The sequence below is a fragment of the Mytilus californianus genome, unplaced genomic scaffold (assembly GCF_021869535.1).
Source record: "Mytilus californianus isolate M0D057914Y unplaced genomic scaffold, xbMytCali1.0.p SCAF_1, whole genome shotgun sequence".
In the NCBI taxonomy this organism is placed as follows: Eukaryota; Metazoa; Mollusca; class Bivalvia; order Mytilida; family Mytilidae; genus Mytilus; species Mytilus californianus.
In genome coordinates, this window is record NW_026262581.1 from 54,586,232 (window position 1) to 54,606,926 (window position 20,695).

General features: G+C 32.7%; 1 protein-coding gene across 1 annotated transcript in view; it reads left to right on the forward strand.

The window, feature by feature from the left end:
- The window catches only part of LOC127723724 (protocadherin Fat 4-like), a 77,421-nt gene that overhangs the window by 1,017 nt on the left and 55,709 nt on the right, over window positions 1-20,695 (forward strand). Inside the window, exons 2-6 of the mRNA XM_052230505.1 lie at window positions 604-832; window positions 6,250-6,440; window positions 7,818-8,048; window positions 13,994-14,046; window positions 18,730-18,978. Of these exons, the coding sequence (XP_052086465.1) occupies window positions 604-832; window positions 6,250-6,440; window positions 7,818-8,048; window positions 13,994-14,046; window positions 18,730-18,978 (953 nt within the window). The remainder of the gene's footprint in view (window positions 1-603; window positions 833-6,249; window positions 6,441-7,817; window positions 8,049-13,993; window positions 14,047-18,729; window positions 18,979-20,695) is intronic.

Sequence of the window (20,695 nt, forward strand, 5' to 3'; positions counted from 1 at the left end):
CTTCTCATATCCAATCTTTTAGAAAAATCGATTTTTTTACAGAAGAGTGTCCACCATGCACTTGCACTGCACTATAATTAGAATAGTAGAATAGAATGATATATAAATAGATGAAAATTATATATACATGCAACCGTCATATTAATATAATATATAACAACAAACCAGACGTGTATACTCTGACACTATTATCATATTAGTATAATAGTCCCAGGTATACTGATTTGTATCACTACAATATAATAGTTATTACGGTGCGGTTGAATTTCCTGTCATTTATTCATCATCCATGCACGAACTTGTATCAGAAAAAAATATATCTCTGTAAATTAACCTCAGTTTCAGGTATAGAGATGTGATCTATTTCTGTGACATGTGCTTTTGACCATCCACAAGAACCTGCGGTCATCCGATGTTCAGTACTTCAGTACTTTGATTAATCCTGGGAACTATGATGAACTTATTCACTTGTTTAATTAAATTTCATTGCTAAGGTTTGGTTTGTCGTATTGTCAATATATGTTCGTTACTATAACATATAAAATGATTTTTTGCAGTTAAAATTTTATATTTTCATTCATTCATTGGTATATTAACTTTCAGCGGCAGGCCCAGTTTGGACAAACTTAGATCATACTATTAGCATCAATGAAAATATTGCTATATCAACATCAATTTATCAAGTAAATGCTGCTGACGCAGACGTTGGTGATAGTTTAACCTACGAACAAATTCCTCCTGATTCAAAGTTTAACCTTTCCGGTCAAGTAGTGACAATAAAGTTTGTTCCAGATTATGAAACAGACGTCAATGTGTATACGCTTCCATTCCGGTACGTTTAATGTTTTCCTTGTTCATATGACACAATATCAAAAAATGTCTATATTTTGGCAATGGGAAAAACAAAACAAAAAAGAATGTCTATGGAACCTGTATTTTGATAGCACAAAACAATAAAACAAACATTGAGGATTCAAGAATGACTGTGATTTTAAAAGATATATACATGGTAACTATGGCAATGTAAAAATAGTACCAAAAATTCCAGTTCTTTCCTGTTACCAAAGTGACTCAATTTGAAAAAAAAGTGTCTACCGTTCTTTTCAGGCTGCCCCTGCATCATCAGGGTTTCCCTTACCATGCACAGATTAATGAAAATTCCAGCGTGCACCTTCTAACCCCAATTTGAAAATATCTGATGAAAGGAAACAGACGGTTTTTTGCTTGTATAGAGTGACTGGTCCATCGCTGAAAAAAATGAATGTTAGTAGTATTAGGGTGTTTTTCCTTTATGTCAATATTTAGTGGTCGGTTTTATGTCCAGACACCTGAAAGTCCACGCTGAAGAGAGTCTGAAATAGTGCAAAAGATTGATTCATCTGGTTGATCCTTTGTGAAGTAAATACCACTGCGTAATATGTAAGGTTATATGGGGCCGAGAAACACCAAAATGTACACTTTGAATTTCTTCATGAAGTTTTCGTAAATTGTTTTCTGCATAGTCAATATGAATCAGTCTGAGACACTTATTATCATTCAGTTCTTGTCTCAGTTGTTTACGATACTTAAAACTGGTTTTGAAAATTAAAGAAGTTCTTTGTTATTTTAGGTGTAATGAATTTTCAAGGTCCTTTATAGCTGTTATTATATTTCCCTTGTCAGCTCTTTCTTCACAAGTGTGATTTCTTTCTCTTCTCCTGTCTCGAATGTTCTAGATTTTTTAACACTTATCCACTGGTTCCATGTAACCTCTTTATTTTCTTTTATCGTCTTGTTAACTAGTGTCTGATTACAGCAGTGCTTGCACATACCATGCTTGCAATCCTTGTTCAAACTATTGAAAACAACGTCTTTGCAAAGCTTTGACAAATTGTTTGTGTCTATGAATTGTTGTTTTTGAGGCACTCCGTCAAATATCTGCTATTTTCACATTGTTGCAAAGGCATGTTTGTCTATTTTATATGTTGGTGCAACAATCCAAAAGGTACGCAGACGACACAACACGGAATAACTGATTTGGTAGTGCTCATTTTCTGCATTATACTTGTGATGAAGATTTTTCGTTGCATCACACAACAACCTCTCTTGTTTTTTTTTTCACCCCATTACGAGTAACAGTCGATTTCTTTCCTGATGTTAATCTTGAAACCACATCTCTTTGCAAGAACATCACTACATTTGTCCGTAAACGAGTGGTAAGGGAACCTTTGTTATTTCTGATCTTCTTTCTTAAAAACAACTTAGTGTCTTGAATGCTCTTGTTCTTACCTTGTACTTGCAAAGAAAGTGTCCACTTTGAAGCGAAATATTTTTTTTGTCCGTTTGTCCTTCCTCCCTTCCTCTCTCTTCTCATCTGAGTTAACAGTGTATGATGTAATAAAAGTGAACGACTTATTGTTTTTTAGATGTCCGCATAACTTGTCTTGTCTTTCTTCTCCTGGCATTGTAGAGGGCATTTTCATTTTTTTCTCTTTGAAGCTTCTTTCCTAAAGAATTCACCTTTTTCTGAAGAATCTTGATTGTAAATGTCTTCCTCGCTAAATCTCTGTAGCAGTTTTTGGTGGGGTTCGTGTTGCTTAGTCTTTAGTTTTCTATGTTGTGTCATCTGTACTATTATTTGTCTGTTTGTCTTTTTATTTTTGGCCATGGCGTTGTCAGTTTGTTTTCGATCTATGAGTTTGACTGTCCCTCTGGTATCTTTCGTCCATCTTTTAGCAACCTTTGCTTTTTTAGCACTTTGTAACGTTTTGTTTTTGGAGTGTTTTCTTCTTTATTGGTGGTTCTTTCAGATGATATAGTCGGTATTGATGGACCAGGTTCTATTAGCGAGAAGGAGAGGTAGAAGGAGTGACTTTAATTTATTTCTTTAGTTCCTGCTTTTGTTGTCTCCATCTTCTCCTCATGATCCGCTTTTCTCTTCCTGGCATCTGTGCAACATTTTGTCTTTTTTCAGTTGCAAGATCACTTAAATACTTTGACTTTTCTTTTTCTAAATATGTTTTCCTCCTTTCAGGGTTTGTGTCTCATTGTTGGCGATAATGTCTGTGTTTTTCTGAAGCCCTCAATGCCATTGAGGTTCCTGTGAATATAAAACAACAGACAATTAAACATTAAAAATGGATTTTGCTTAGGACTCGTTTTTCATCGACAAACATGAAGTTGATAAAGTAACTCTGACATATTATGATGTTTCATCATGCTGAATCTGTATACCAGTTTTCAAATTACTCCCAGTGATGTTTCCAAGTTTAAGATTGACTGTTATTTATGGGGCCCAAACGTATGAACGGGGCAAACCCTACATGATCGACAACTTATAGGAGGGGCAAAAGATATGAGCATAAATTCATTCATGTTACCATATTTTATTATAAAAATTCTAAGATTTTGTTTGCTGTTACCAAAAGGCCAAAACCTTTTTCCCTATCTAGAGTATGTTTAAATACCCTTTTTGTTGTTAGGGATGAGGGATGAATAAATACCCTGCCACGTCCGGTCTGTGTTTATGTGTGATGTTTTTCTTCTTTAGATCGATCTGATGAGTTAAGCCTTTATCAACTGATTTTTATAGTTGTTCTTATGTTGTGCTGTTACACCACTGTCCCAGGTTAGGGGAGGGTTGAACGCTCACAAACATGCTTAACCCCGCCACATTCTTCAAGTGCCTGTCGCAAGTCAAGAGCCTGTAGTTCAGTGGTTTTCGTTGGTTCATATCTGTCATATTTGTTTTTCGTTAATTGTGTTGGTATAAATTAGGCCGCTAGTTTTCTCAATTTTATTGTTTCATAATTTTCATGTCGGGAACTTTTATAGCCTACTATACGATATGGGTTTTTCTCTTTGTTGAAGTAAGTACGATTGCTTGTTATTGCTTATATCCACTTTATTTGAACTTTGGTGGATAGTTGTTACTAATGAAATAATTTTTCATATATTTTCTAGACATTAAGATATTAAGACTATGCTAAAAACTATAAAATTTGTTTTATTTTAGCAGATTGTTAAGGAAGGTTATTAAAGTATGTTTGTGTTTAAATGTAATTTGATTTAAATTGGAAATGCAATTAAAAATTTCAACCATGTTATCAATCAGGGCTTTATTGTTACGTTTTAATGAATAACTTTGTAGTGAGTTTCTTAAGGAATAAGGATACCTTTAGAGGAGGAAAATTTTCTTTCGAAAATTTTATTTACTATATGACAAATATGCCTGTAACGAAAAGTATGAAAAATAAATTTCTTTCTGTTACCATCTTCAATACTAGAATTGCATGATATTCTCTGCTGTTACTTACAAATTTTTGTCTGTTATCAAAAGTCAAAAACCTGTCTTTTCATTCAAAAGACAGTATATTATTATAACGATTATTTGATATGATAATGATAACTTACATAAGATGAATGGTTTGGCAGATAGTAGGTTAACTTTATGTTTCATCAGTAAAATTCTCTTTAACATCCTTCCCGTTACTGACTTAAATCTTTACTGTTAATAAATAAATAAGTTTTCATATATCTTTATAGAAATTAAGAAATAAAAACAACACACACTATTCTTATATATACCGTGTTTGGCAAATTGTTTAAGGAATATATTACTTTCTATCTATGTTATGAACAGAATTTGATTTATATTAAAAATACGTATAAGTGTAAAATTCAACCATGTTGCCGATTATGGCTATGTTGTTACTTTTTATGACATGACAGAACTTAACATAAAAGAATTATGCGGTTCTTTTTGTCCTTTTTATTACAAAAGATGCAGGTGTATTTCATATGTTTTATAAGATGAACTTAAAACATACTTAATATTATGGTGCTAACATAAAAATATTCTCAGAAGGTACAAGAAAAGGCTGTAACAGGATAGAACAACAAGTAGTATCCTTCTATGAATTCTTACCTTTGGTGGGATCGGATGTTTAAAACTCGCCTCTTTTCAAACTTTTCATGTGTAGTCAGGAATTCAGGAAATGATGCTTTTCTCAATGCATTATGGGGAAATAAATATTGGTCTTTGAAACGTCTCCACAGGTAAAAAAAAACCTTTGGACAAAATTCTAAAATGCAAAATTATTAAAAAGTGCTTTAGTTATAATAAAAACAAATTATGGATAACATGACTTTTTTTGGGGGGAGGGGGGGATGTTATATTAGAATTTTTTAATGCATTATATATTCTAGTTGATTGCTCTTAAAATGGGTACAAAAGATAATTGAAATGAAAACTAATTGTGGGTGAACGCTTGGGACAGGAAGTTAGACTTTTTTTTTTATTTTGACTCATATAAAATAATGCTCTTTACTGTACACTGTTTACAAGAAAAACTTTAAATCTATTGGCAAATTATATTTGAAAAAGTTTCAGAGAATACTGACTGTAAAACGTTAGACTTTATCAACCAACGGAACGAAAGGAAAACAACTGCCATATTCCTCTCTTGGTAGAGGCATTTCCAAAGAAAATTATGGGTCAAACATCCCACTAACAAGAGAGTTGTATATATATATAGTTCCGTTATTTTGGAAAAATGGATGAGCAATCAAAACAGACATAATAGGTTAATGTCACAATAATAGGGATTATTCAGCCAAAACTGTGAAAACATACATCACAGACGTACAACACAACTGACTAAAACATTCAAACAAACAAATAAAGACACAAACATAAAGACAAGGGTAAACAAAATGAAAAAACACTGTAAAACAAATATTTCATGTAGGCATTTTCCACTTTAATGATTGCAATTGGCTAATTAGCTTAATCTTTATGCCCAGTCCGCAGCGGAGGAGGCATTACATGTTACCCTTGTGCGTCTGTAATTCACAAAGTTAGTTTCCGTTCTCTACTTAAGTTTGCCCCAACCAAATGTTATTAAACTTATACACAATGCTTATTACCACAAAACGCATATCAAATTTGAATTTGTGTGGCGTCACTTTTACCGTTCTAGAGTAATGCCCCTTTACAAATGAAAACATTGCTAAATCTTTTCATTTCCGTTCTCTAACTTACGTTTGCCCCAACCAAATGTTATGAGACTTATACACAATGCTTATTACCACAAAACTCAGATCATGTTAAAATATGTGTGGCGTCACTTTGATCGTTTTTGAGTTTATGTCCCTTTATAACATTAAATGCAAGCGGAGGCATCATCTGTGTTCCTGTGACACATTCTCCATCTATTATTAATAATTTGATAGTACGATTTTACTTTTAATATTTGACTGTTTCACAAGGGTACACGATGGATCAACAACTGCAACAGCAACCCTGACTATCAATGTGCTGGATTTAAACGAAGCAACTCCTGTTGTTTCCGATGCTTCCGGAAATGTTGACGAAGGAAGGCCAGTAGGATCAACAGTTTCTATAAGTATTAGTGCGAACGATGCCGACACTGCTGATGTCCTATCGTATAGTTTATCGGGTAAGATGTGAATAAAGCAATTGACAATTCTACTCTCACGAATTACTCCTAAAGTATACAATATTGATACTACATTTACTTGTCCATAAATTTGAATTACAATCTAAGGATAGATGCACTAGTCTATATAATGTGCGTATTTAAGGTTTTCAAAAAAGAGTGTTATTTTTAGTATGAGCGTCATGTGTCACTACAAGATTTCAAGTCTTTGTTGAAATTTGAAAAGTGGATGCATGTACACTTCAGAATATACATGTACCTGATTTTAATGAAGTTAAACGGTTGAATATATTGAAGTTTTAAATTGGTGGTATTACACTTGTTTTGATGCTCTCTTCCGAGTTCCTAATAGTAATATGCCGAATTCATTTCAATTTTAGAGTGGTTAATTATTGATTACAAAGCACAAAAAACAAACAATTCTTTTAAAATAATGTTCATTTTCAATGTCAAAATATATATGGGGAAAATTCAGCTGTCAACCGAAAAAAGCTTGTCCCATTCCGAAACGAAGCGATTATCTTCAGGAGTTTTGTTTTCAATTATGTAGGACAACAAGAAATAAGGGGGTTGGATGACTTTCAATTTTTCTGAACAACTTAATACGGAATAATTGATTTGTCACTTTTTGTAACTCATCTAAAAAAAACATCTAATAATAGAATAAATTTAATCGTTATTCAACATTTTCTCTGAAACAGGGCAATTTTCTGGCGGGAAGGGATGCAAAGACCCTGCTATCATTAGGTGCTAAAATGGTTTTTAGTATAATTATCTGGTGTATATTTTGACAACAATCCTTTTCAACAAAAACAACAATCTTTTCCCGCACACTTCTCTCTTATCTTGAAAACCTGGAAACGCCATTGAGAAGTCCCATAGAGTCGTACATAATCATGATAACTAAACAATTGGAGCATTAAACTTCTGTAGCCCTTACCCGGTTTCTGGACAAACAATTAAATTTAATTTGAATTTATGTTTTTTTGTTGCATCGAATGCTTAAACCGTACTACGTCCATGTTTAAATAAAAAAAAAACACTGAATTGATGATTTTGAAGTAATCTATTTTAAAAATCTATTTTAAAATGTCCCTGATGACGGCGTTTGCTCCTGACTATATAGTAATCATGACTTTAAGTCAACCAGCCTTTACTCTTACTCGTAGTTAATATGTGTGAAGCTGGAGAGGTACATTTACAGGTTTATAAAATGTTTTTGTTTATATACGTATTTACCAAGTATTTATTGACAAACTAAAAAAATTAGAAGGATAAAACAAGGGATACATTAGTAGTTCACATTAAAAACTTTTATGGAAAAAGCCACTTACCAGAACTGACATAAACAATATGTTCACGTCCATATACTTGTAGGAACTGATGCGGATGATTTCAACATAGATTCCTCAACAGGGGCGATAACCACAAGTTCTGTATTTGACCGAGAAGATACGGCAATATACACGGACTTACAACTTTTAGTATCTGATGGTTTGCATACAGCAACAGCAAGTCTCTCTATAACTATTAATGACATTAATGATAATACTCCTGTATTTGGTTCGTCGTATTATTTAGGAACTGTTACAGAAAGCTCTGCAAGTGGTACGTATAGGTTATCGGGTTTTCTACACATTGATATCGTAAAATATCAGCTGCTATCCACAATGTAAACCTTTATTTCGAGTGAGCACAACGAACGTGCAATAAAGCTTCACATTGTGGCTAGCGGCTGATATGTTACATAACTGCACATTGAGAGTTGGTTTGGGGGTTGTTCAAGTTCATGTTTGATTCTACATATATTTAATGTATAACACAAAAACTTTTATACGCTGTGGTAATGTAGAAATTAACTGGTGGATGTGGAGGTTTGTTGAGTAAATTAATCCTTATTTAATGAACAAATCACGCATGCTTATGATTTTTGCCAGGAATCAGTTCAAAGAATAAATGGATAATACTGCAATATTGGTAATGCACATGACAAAAATACATAGGGTGCACTGACTAATTTTTAGACTTCTGAAAAGGTCTCTTTTCTTGGTTTTTTTGCTTGTCACTTTCAGAAGTTTGCCCCTCTCTCCACTTTTTTAGTCTATTCCTACGCCAATTAATATTGATATAAAACCGTACCTGTCCAAATAAATTAAAATGTTCACAGTTGAATGTACGCTCGAAAAAAATTACCATAAATATAAGATAAGGAATAAGTTAGAGCCGCATTTAAATTTGGTAGTCTTGTTTATCAGAGCAAGCTTGTTGAAAACAGTATTCACACTATTTTTCACTATAAAATTGAATGCTATGTGCATGCCCCCGCTGCAGCAAAGGGGGCATTACAGTCGGACAGCAAATCACTGATTTGTCCGTTAAAACCCCGGATTTATTATCCGGGAATCAAGTGGAGATAATTTCTGAGAAAGCCGTCAACAGATCGCTGCGCAGAAAAATAATTCCACGCGGAAGACGACCCGGTTGGAAATCGTGAATTTGTGAAATTTTAAGAAACCAAACGTATCATGAGTGGTATACATGATATCAGAAGTTTTAAAATTATTTGAAATTAAAGTAATGTATCGTTGAAAAAGAAATTCGAGTCATTAATTTTCAGTCTTTGGAACCACCATTTTTCAACTTCGACTGTCACTGACAAATTTTCAGCTCGGGACGAATTCACACAGGCCTGGGTTACCTCGGAAAAATAAATATGACTGATTTATTTTGATAAACTGGAACATGGAGAACAGAACTGGGATGGTCAAATGACGTTACCATTCTTTGTTCACACGCAACAAGGACGTATCTAATATACGTCCTTGCACACGACCACAATTTCAGTACACATCACAATTTGGTAAGGCCGTGCAGAGACTCCCTATTATTTTTTTTCTTAAAATCTTCTCTGCTCTTGGCTAACACAGCTCAGAAATATGACAAACTTGTCACAGAGGAAAAGACAGTCAACATGTCATTGAAATTAAGAAAATCTGTTATTTTTTGTGATTTACTTTCCCTTTTCATGCCTCACTGATGTCTTTCAGTACATAATATTACAAAATATGATCAAAAGTTATCTACTTTCTTAAAAATCACACAGGTATTCTGAATTCAGCATATTATTCATATAAGAATATGTATATAAGCCTCCCATTATATCCCTTAATCAGTGCATTCTTTTTTGGGAAGTCCAGGTCAGTGGCGGATTCAGGGGGGGGGGGGGGAGGGTTCCGTGGATTGGAACCCCTCTTTTTTTGACGATCAATGCATTTGATTGGGTTTGGAAACCCCCCCCCCCCCCTTTTTCTCCTAGTTTAGAACCCCCCGTTTTCAAAATGGCTGGATCCGCCCCTGCAGGTGTAAATTATTGTGATATGTTAGCATGTCAGGATTTGTCCTGAAAGACATGACTCCAGTGTAAACATCCTAAGATCTGATATATCATAAATAAAAGACAGGAAAAACAGTTTGGACTAGTCAGGTCTTTATTTTGTAGTTTGTAGTTTACAGATGTAATTGCAAAAGAATGAAGATGATATCACATCATAATATACTATTGTTTGTTCTCATTCCCTGTTCATCTTCAAGCAACCATTCATTAGTTGTTCCATAGATATTATAATAATAGTCTTCAATCTACATCCAGTTTACCTAAATGAATTACTATGATGATTTGGTCCATTCTCTGTTTACAATTGTTCAGCTGCATGTACCTACATATGAGGATTTATATATCAGGTCAACATGGTAATTTTTTTTTAATTCTTCATTTTTACACATATTTAAGTTAATGTTACCAGAGATGGTTTATAGGTTTATATGTCTCTGATGGTACAATTAAGACTTAAAAACGCTTTTCATAACCATTATATAATTATTTTTCACACCCCATGGCCCTGTTTTATGTTGTGATTTTTTTTTTTTGAAATTTGATTACATAAATTGATATCCACTAAACGGTACAAAATTACATATTATTTTGGAAATGCTATTTTCAGGTTTTTTACAGTACATTTGGCATTTTACTTTATCATGACTGTTCATTGCATGTTTTGCAATATTTTGTAATTTGATTAAATGATTGGGGATTGGGTTTTAAGCTGACAAATACTTAGTAGTGTCACACCCAGAATAGATCCTGATACTCTTGGCATTGACAATAACTGTTTTTGCATATATATGTACACATCTTCTATTAAGTAACATTTCTGTTGGAGCCTGAAAGTGCCTTTTTTATATTTGAATACTTAGAAAAACAAGGTATCTCATTTCCATTATCATATTATTGAGCTTTCAGCAACTGAAGGACTTATTTAATGATAAGAGTTGAAGTTTTTATTTTCTGTTGAAAAATAGAAAGTTTAATTTATCTTGTTAAATACAGACATGACAACTCAAGTGGGCTGTAACTGGTGCATGGGTATCCATGTCATATGACAAGTTTGCAATCACTGTCAGGTCAAAGGTCAAAATAGAGTGAGAATGAATAACCACTGCAAAGATATAATAAAACTCTTCAAAGGAAAAATGCAATTCTAATGTTCCTTTGTTTAGGAAAGGATTTTAATTTTTTCACTCATTCTCTAAATAAAGCCCTGATTATATCTTTCTTATTTATTAATTTTTCTCAATTTTTATTACCTTGTAATAATTTGCTACCTATACATACACATAGAAATTACATGTTTGGTGAACGGGAAGCCTTTTTGTAGAGTACCTTGATATTTCCATTTGTAATAAACATTGGCATGGGTATCATATGCCAGTGACCAGGAGTTGTTACATTTCAGTGTTCATCATTAGACCTCAGATACATAATCTTTATTCAACTATTGCATATACAAACATATGTAACACCCATTTAGAATGGAAAAAAAACTTTAGTTCACAGATATAACCGACAATGGGTCTTAACAGAAATTTTCCAAAAAATGTTACTCTAGAATAGAATATATAAAACATGTACATTTCATACCCATAATCTTCATAAAATATTTTTTTCATGAAGTGTTTTTGTATATTCAAGAATAATACTTGATTCTTCTAAGGAGATGTACATGTATGCCTTGAAACAATTATAATTTATATCTAAGTATGACAAATAAAGGCAACAGTTGTATACCGCTGTTCAATAGTCATAAATCGATTGAGCGAAAACAAATCCGGGTCACAAACCTAAACCTAGGGAAACACATCAACTGTAAGAGGAAAAACGGAACAACAGAAACACTGAACTTTTCCCCCCTTTATTGCTGGAAATTGTTCACCTAAGCGTGGGATCAGTATTTTTTCTAATAATTTACTGGCCCAAAACCCCTCACTTTATGTAAATACTTTTTACCACATACTTTTTTTATTTCTTCTGAAGCTAATGGTGTGTAGTATTATAGTTTTCAAATTTTTTTTTTTTCCTAAACTGAATATGATAATTGGCAATTTCCCTAACAGTCCATGATTTCTAGATGATCATAAGAACAAAATTTGAAATATTTCGATTAAAGAGTGATTTACCAAGGCAGACATACTTTCTTTCACTGTATGGGTGATGAACTTGACAGGTGCCCTCATTTCAATGATTCATTATAATTTCCAAGATATTTTTCATATTTACAAATTTTTGCTATCGAATACGGATAAATTTATTGGATATTATGCACCAGAAACACTGTTTCCCTTACTAAAATTGAGCGAAATGCTTATTTTTACTCGTTTCTGATCGTCCGTCCCTTGAGCGAGTTTTCATTCGAGTTATCTCCCTTTGGTCTGTCGCCAATTTTGGTCCTGTTGAATTGACACACGGCCGGTTTACCTGGCGAGCTTTGGTAACAATAGGCATTCCATGTTCATGAGATCAGGAGGTATCATCCCTCTAAAGGAAAATACTAGGGATGTCAACGAGTACTCGAGTACTCGAGTATCGCTCGGAAGAACCGAGTATCGAATACCAAAATAATACTCGACTAATCGGTTTCTGTTAGAATGTTGTTGCATTCTTAAAGAAAAAATATTATTAAGAGCGTCTCCCGGGAAATTATTATTGATCAAAATTAATCAAAATTTAAAAAGAAACCGCTTCGAATGTTTGCATCTAATTTTCATTTAAAATTCCCTCGAACAGATGTAGGATATGAACAAGAGCACCTTTCCAAGTCTTACACTCTCTTAGTCATTCCAACACCTCTTTATCGTCAGAGCAAATATTTTCACCAGCAGGACTGTTAATTACGTAACAAAGTTGAGAAATTGAAAAGATAATATTTCCAAATAAGAACAAATTCGTTGCACCCTGTGTCGACCCCGCTTAGAGAATTGTTAAAGGTATCAGTAAGTTTTAATCATCACCCCTTTGTTGATCATTAAATGTGTTTTTTTACGAATTACAAATACTGTTGTTTGAGTAAACATTTATCTATAGATAATTATTAATTATTTGCTTAGATTATTGCCAGTTTACATAATTAGTGCATGTAGTAAATGAGCTATTAATTTAAAGAATTTCTAATAGAGTATTTTATATGATTTTTAATAGCATTTTATATTTAATAGTATTTTTGAAGGCGATTTCTAAATTAAATTGATTAGATTTTTAACCCTAGAAATATTTTACAAATTAACATGCAGTTTATTGTATATATGTACATGTATGTTTTTTTATAGTGTCTCATAAGTCAACTGTTTGGCTGGGCATTGATAGCATTTTAAAGATATAATTGTATATATGTCTAAATGTACTGTATCAATCAATGTGTGACACTCAAATAAAATAGATTTTATTATTATTTATTATCAATTATGGTTTAAAATTCCAGGGACTATTATCTAATCCTAGGTAATTATGATGATAGTTTTACGTACGTCCATAAGACAAAGACCCACAATTCGTAAAATTGGTATAATTGTGTGTTTCCATTTTGTAGATGTTGATCCGAGCGAGTACTCGAGTATCGCTCGGTAAATCTAACGAGTACTCGATTATTAAATCTTCACCGAGTTGACATCCCTAGAAAATACGTTACCATTCCGTGTGTCATTTCAATTTACATTTATTTAGTGAGAAGTGTAAGGGCCACGGCACGTTTTTTCATCTTTGACAATCAAATTATCAAGGAAATTCTACATTTTCATTCTTTAAAGAATAACGTAGTGAAAGTTTGAAACCTGTCGTATCAAATGATATATTTGGTTGAATAGTAAATACATAAAATATCTTTCGTCGATTTCGTGGCGTCATTGCCGTTGCTAAAAAATGTCATTTTTTAAACTGAAAATCACGTGACCAGAAAAATAAAATCGACGCTATTATGAGATTTGCTGTCCGTCTGTTAAGGTTACACTATACCGAATTCGTTACGCCACGAGTTATCGTTTGGCTATTGTCGACATCCACGAAATTGACGGCAAACGTAAAACCTGATGTTTTATAATAACTTAGAACAAATTAAACAAACAATTTGCCTCAGTCTGATATAAAATAGTTGAAAGATAAATGTTTCTTTATTTCAAATTTGCAAATAATATATGATTATATATTAAAAATATCTTCATTTCAGCGTCGTTCATAGATACCAGTCAATGTAGCAGGTTCCGTCATGTTTCGGGCGGTTGACAACATAATACATGTAGCTGTTCTTTTATCGCGAAAATAAAAAATAAAAAAATAACCTTTTATTTTTGGTAAACATTTTTGTTGTTACTTTGCATAGATGCAGAGTACCGAGAGATTTGATGCAATACGTTATTTGACATTGATTGCTTCGATCGTCTTTATTCTCAATCTTTACCTTTTTATCATATGCCTTTTTAAATCATCTGTATCTATTAATAAGATTTATCTATATATGTTCTTACTTATGATAGACTGAGTTTTTTTAATTCTGGGATGAGTTTCTTTGCAATAAATTCTTATTTATGATGCACGCCGTTTCCCGATGATTTTTTTTAAAAGTAGAAATCCAAATTATAGAAACGCGGGATAATGTGTGAAAATACGGGGAATTGTGCCACTATTAGTGCAATTTCGTTAAAAAACCCATTCGTTTTAAAATGGTTGCCGAAAAAAGCTGCTAGCAAAATAGAAAAATGAAATTTATTTGGAAAAAATTTAGCGAACAATGCACTGTACAAGCAGACGTGGAAACTCGGACAGAAAATGGTTTGTTGGAATGCATGGAATAAACAAAGAATAATAATTGAACTTGGTTATTTGGCCGCACAACTTTTCCTATGTTTCAAGTGTAGCCAGTTTCCGAAAATTATTGGACTGTACAGGAGAAATCCGATATGGTTTCGGTAGCTTGTAAAAAATAAATTGCCAGCACTGTAATCGAATAAGCGCAGTATACAAAGGACTGCAACATCGGAATGATGAAAAAGTTAACAAAGGCTTGAAAATATGGGATGTCAACACTTAATGTGCACCCGGTGGGACGAAATAAAATTAAATCATTCAGATCCCGTTACATTTTTTTTCAATTCCATTTCGAAACAAACTATTTCTCGAAATTTACAATCTCACGATTCATTAAAATACCAGTGGCCCCACAATAAATGAATAATCGGTGCTTGGATAAAGGTAAACCAAAAAAAAAAAGCGCTTCGAACGCAACAAATTATAAAGAGATATTTTCGTTAACCTATATTATTCAAACGACAGAAACAAACAAAAAAAACCTGTTTGATTTTAGATTCATGTTAATTTACGCTTAGGTGTACAGGGATGGGTGTGTTTTGTTGTTTAAGTTGGACATGATGTACAAGTACAGATGATGAAAAATGCACCATTTCATAAAGTGGTGAGACAAAACGACTCACAAACGATTAACAAAGGTGTCTTTTTTGGGAGGTCACATTGCTGACATGAGCGTCGAAAAAAGTCCGAGAGTATTCGCCATCTTTTAAGTGGGAGATTCAATAAGACAGCAACTGGCCAATTAACGACACACAAAACCAAAGACATCTAGATAACACGTGACAAATAAAGGATGGACGAGTATTTTTTTTTACTGCTAATTTGTAGATTTAGTAAAGATTCTTTGGTCCCTTGAGTTTGAAAGTTGATAAGTATATTTACTATAGCAAGTATAAAATCTATCAAATTATAAGATCACATGTTCACAACATTAGTCAGATATTAGTTATAATAGTAACATATGTCAGTCTCGTAGTTAAAGTTAAACTTCTTGTATTTCAGAAGAAAACTCAAACCATTATCAAATAAGGAGATGTAGTATAATTGCCAATAAGACAACTTTCCATCAAAGACAAAATGATGTAGATTTTAGCTTGCTTACATTGTTACATTTGAGATTTCACAATTACATTCCGGATCCACTATGAACTGCTTATTCAAAACGATATTTTGTCACCAAATGACTTATAAAATAGAACATCATCAAATACGCTTAATGTTTTCTTTGACTGTCCATGGCGTTAACACTAAATCCCTGGGATGTGTTTTAATTGATTTTAGTCTCTGATGCATGATTTTTTATTATTCATTATTCATTCAGTAACTGCGAGTACTCTGAAATCGTACTTTCGTGTTAATTTGACCTGTTGACACAATTTGTAATGCATTTTTGTTATTCAATGTTTACTTATTTTGTGTTATATCTCGTCTCACTATTTTTAATATGTACCACCTTTGATGAGTATTCAGTATGACGATAAATTTTCACTTCTGTACTCGTACTATGAACAACAAATTTATTTATTTGGTAAAAAATATTTCCGTACTCCTAACAACAAAATTATTATATTCAAATTTACCTGTGTACCTTATTATATTTAACGCCATTTTGTCCCAGGTTAGAGTTGTCTTTTTGACATTGTTTTATATCCCCTTCTTTTTATTGATATTGTATTTATATTGTGTCATAAATCAAATTTATTCGTTCAGTGTATGTTTATTTGAGTTTTTTAATATGTTTTTTGATCGAGTTAAGCCATTTCAATTGATATTTTATAGTGTATCTTTCTATGTTGTAATGTTACACTACCGTTGCAGGTAAGAGTGAAGGTTGGCACCTGTTAAAACGTTTAAACCCGCTGCATTTGTTTGCACCTGTTCTAAGTCAGGAGCCTGTTGTTAAGTGATTTTTGTTTGTTGATGTGGTTCATAAGTGTTTCTCGTTTCTCACTTTTTATATAGATTAGACCGTTGGTTTTCCTGTTTGAATTGTTTTACACTAGTCATTTTGGGGCCCTTTATAGCTTGCTGTTCGGTGTGAGCCAAGGCTCCGTGTTGAAGGCCGTACTTTGACCTATAGTTCTTAACTTTTTACACATTGTGACTTGGATGGAGAGTTGTCTCTTTGGCACTCATACCACATCTTCTTATTTCTATTTAATATAATTTTCCACGAACGACAGAATATACTATATTAAGAATATGTATTTCATCAAGATATTGATTTTATCTATCATTTTTACAACTAACAGAATGTTTAACCTTTTTTGGTGGCTGCATTAAATGTGCCTTTTAGACACAACTATTTCAAATTGTATTGTATCGTCCTGAACATGAATGAAATATTTGCCACTGGATGTTAAGCAACCACCAATCAATCAACTCAAATTGTACTTGAAAAAAATTACTGTTTACTTATTCAAATTTTTGAAGCACTTTCATGCATGGAAGTAGCGGTGGCATCACCTTTGTCTAGTTTGGTAGGATTAAGTTGAAGATTCATTTTTTATAAGCTGAATGTACACCCGGTTAGGACGAAAGAAAATTAAATCAGTAGAATTAATAGGAAATTTACGAAACCGGACAGGGGTAATGAAAACAAAATAACAAACACCATTCAGATCCCGTTACATATAGAATAACCATACATTGTCTCGAAGTATAAATTGTATTTGTACAAGGCTTAGAAACAGGTAGAAAGCGAGGCTATGCAGAGCATTTCTATCCTGTTTTGAGCCAAGTACAAATAAAATTTATATTTGCTTTATATACTGCAACTCCTACATGTATAACTGTTCCAAATGAAATATTTTGGGCAAAAACCATCATTTTTTAATGTGGAGCGGACGACGTTTTTCCGCGAACCTGTATTGTTTATTGACGTAATAAATAAAACTCTACGGAAACGCATTGTCAACGTCATAAACAAGGCGATATACGGTCAGTGACTGTATATCTCAAATGAAAATACGGTCAAAAATTCTTTGCATATCGGTCAACTTTGAAGCAATTTATCTAAAATACAAGAATTGCTCCGTATATAAGAACATAGCCATCAATTGAATAATAAAAAAAAGGCATTTTACTTATATATTAATTTCGTTGCAAAAATTGACGTTTTCTTATAAAAATTACAAAAAGTTCAAAAATGGTGACCCCCATTTTTTTATATCATATTCCGATGTAACTCGAATAAAAAAACAAGTGTGCCAAACATTTTAGAAATCGGGAGATATGCCATTCGGTATCGAATTACCTTAAGTGTTACCGTTGTCCGTCTGTACGTCCTTACGTCCCGAAATTAGTTTCCGTTCTCTAACTTTAGTTTGCCTCAACCAAATGTTATGAAACTTATACACAGTACTTATTACAACAAAATTCAGATCAAATTTGAATTTGGATGGCGTCACTGTTACCGTTCTAGAGTAATGCTCCTTTACAACTGGAAAAAAAATTTTCGTTTCCATTCTCTAACTTAAGTTCGCCTCAGCCAAATGTTATGAAACTTATACAAAGTGCTTATTACTACAAAACTCAGATCAATTTCGAATTTGGGTAGCGTCACTTTTACCGTTCTTGAGTTATGTCCCTTTATAATGTTATATGCAAGCGGGGGCATCATCTGTGTCCCATGGACACATTCTCCTTTTTTTTTTAGATAGAAATGAAAAGAAGGAAAATGACTTTCACATTTTAGCAAGAAGCGCTTCCTACAGAATTTCATGCTGTTTTCGAAAATTTACACGAAATGATAGCACGTAACAATCACATTTTGCTTGAAACAAGGAATGGTTCAATTAGATTGTCACTTCGTAAAAATTCGTATGATCACATGTCTACGAAATAAAATATAAATGTTATTAAAAACATTTAAAATCTGAAAGTAAAAAATTTTAAAATAAAACTTTGTCAGAAATTGTGTAGTGATATGAAAGCAGTATCATCCCACATGAAAACAATTGTACGATGAAGATGTCGGTTTGATAAATCATCAGTACCTGTATGAATTGAGCACTAGTCTTACTGCAATTTAAAAAAAAAACCTGTGATACGCATTCTTTTATTGCATAGTTTTTGTAAATAAAATTTTAAAAAAAGAACATATCTTTAACAGGAACAAGTGTAGCAGCTATTTCGGCATCTGATAGCGACGACGGCACAAATGCAGTTATCACTTTCAACATCGCAAGTGGTGACACGTCTTCGAAATTCAGCATCTCCGGAAATGACATAGTTACTACAGCTACTGCTGTAGACTACGAGGTTGAAAAATCGTTTACTTTGATTATCACTGCAACGGACCAAGGATCACCTGCAAATACAGGCACTACAACTGTTAAAATTTCTGTAAGTTAAATACATTTTTCAATTATCCTACAGTTTATTGGCGGATAAAATCATTTGTCTTTCATGCCTTAAATTATACTAAAACTATTCATTAATTTTCATTTTTATTATACTACATGTACATATGAAACATTTATCTAAAAGTTAATCAAATTTTACTGCAACAAGCGATCATATTTGGAAATTCGTTTAAAAAAATTATCATTAAAATTTTTAAAAGAGTCGATGTAGAGGTATCGATCAATGAGACAGCAACTCAACAACACGAATAACCAAAAACATAAAGAGTTGTTTATACCATATGTTGAAACAAGGGTCTGGAAAAGAAGTAAATAAGTTTTACCGAGACTATCAAAGATTTAATCAATAATTTAATATTGCAAGTTTAATGTCGCAATTGTACTGCTGACGACGTCCAACAAAGACCAAATCCTGTGTTTACAAAAGTTTAAGTGGCATTTTAAAATTAACATTTTACCAATCAAAGGTCAATTTCCATATAGTATCAATAAATTAGACTTGTAGACACCTTATCTGTTAGTCATTTGAATGCTGAAACTATAGGTCTTAAATTCATACAATAGTGCTGCCGGACAATATTAAGCCGTATTATGAAAATTAGTGTTACATGTACAGTTCGAGTTATGTTTGTTCGCATTTTTGGTATAATTTAATTAAGACTACTCATAGTCAAAAACTGAGGCAACCAAAATGCCATTTAAATCAGGAAAGCCATACAAATACAACAACATATACTGATCGTGAGGAGATAAATGATGCAACCTTTGTCTTTGTAAAATTATAAATTTCATAACCTCATATAAGTTATAACTCATAGACTAAACAACAAAACAATGCATTATTGGCAAATTAAACCCTCATACGGACATAAGACATAAATTTGTTATTGAACTTACTTTGTCAATGTGATTGATTGATTGTTGATTGCTTAACGTCCAGTGGCAAATATTTCATGCATATTCAGGACGATTTTGTCAATGTGAGTGTTGTTCCTATTAATAGAGGTCGGTCGATTTAAAACGTATCCAAAGTATCCGATACGTTGACGTATACCCATCTACGGGAATATGCTAAAATAATTGTCCCAATCGAATATATTACTCGGTGTACTACTTTTGAAGAATTATGGGGATCAATGTCATATGTCGTACTACCCTTCAGTGGCAGACCCCCTTTTTTCGTAAAACAACATCATCGCCAATCTAGAAAAAAACTGTGTTTAATTGTTGTAGGTCCCCATGAAATAAAGATCTTTCATATGCAACATAGACTTAAGGATTATGTACCCTTTTGTTGTTTCTATGCTAAATATAAAGAAGTTATATATTAAGTTGAAGTGAGGCATTCAGAAATAAACAGGTGCAAATTAATCAGTGCCACAAAGTTTGATCCCCGTTATTCTTTAAAAAAGTACATTGAGTAAATAAATACTCTCGATCAGGGTAATTATTTGAGCATATTCTCCCAGATGCGTATACGTCAACGTATCTAATACTTTGGATACGTTTTAAATTGACCGACATGTACTTGCAGTATTTTATATACTGTTTCTTCTTAGACTGAATGTTAGTTAATCAGAAGAAAAAAAATGAAAGATCGATTTTTTTTTTGATAGCCATGAAAGAAACATCACATGCAAAATATACTTAATTGTGAAGTGAAATCTTAAAATGTGCAATTACAAAAGAACTTTAAT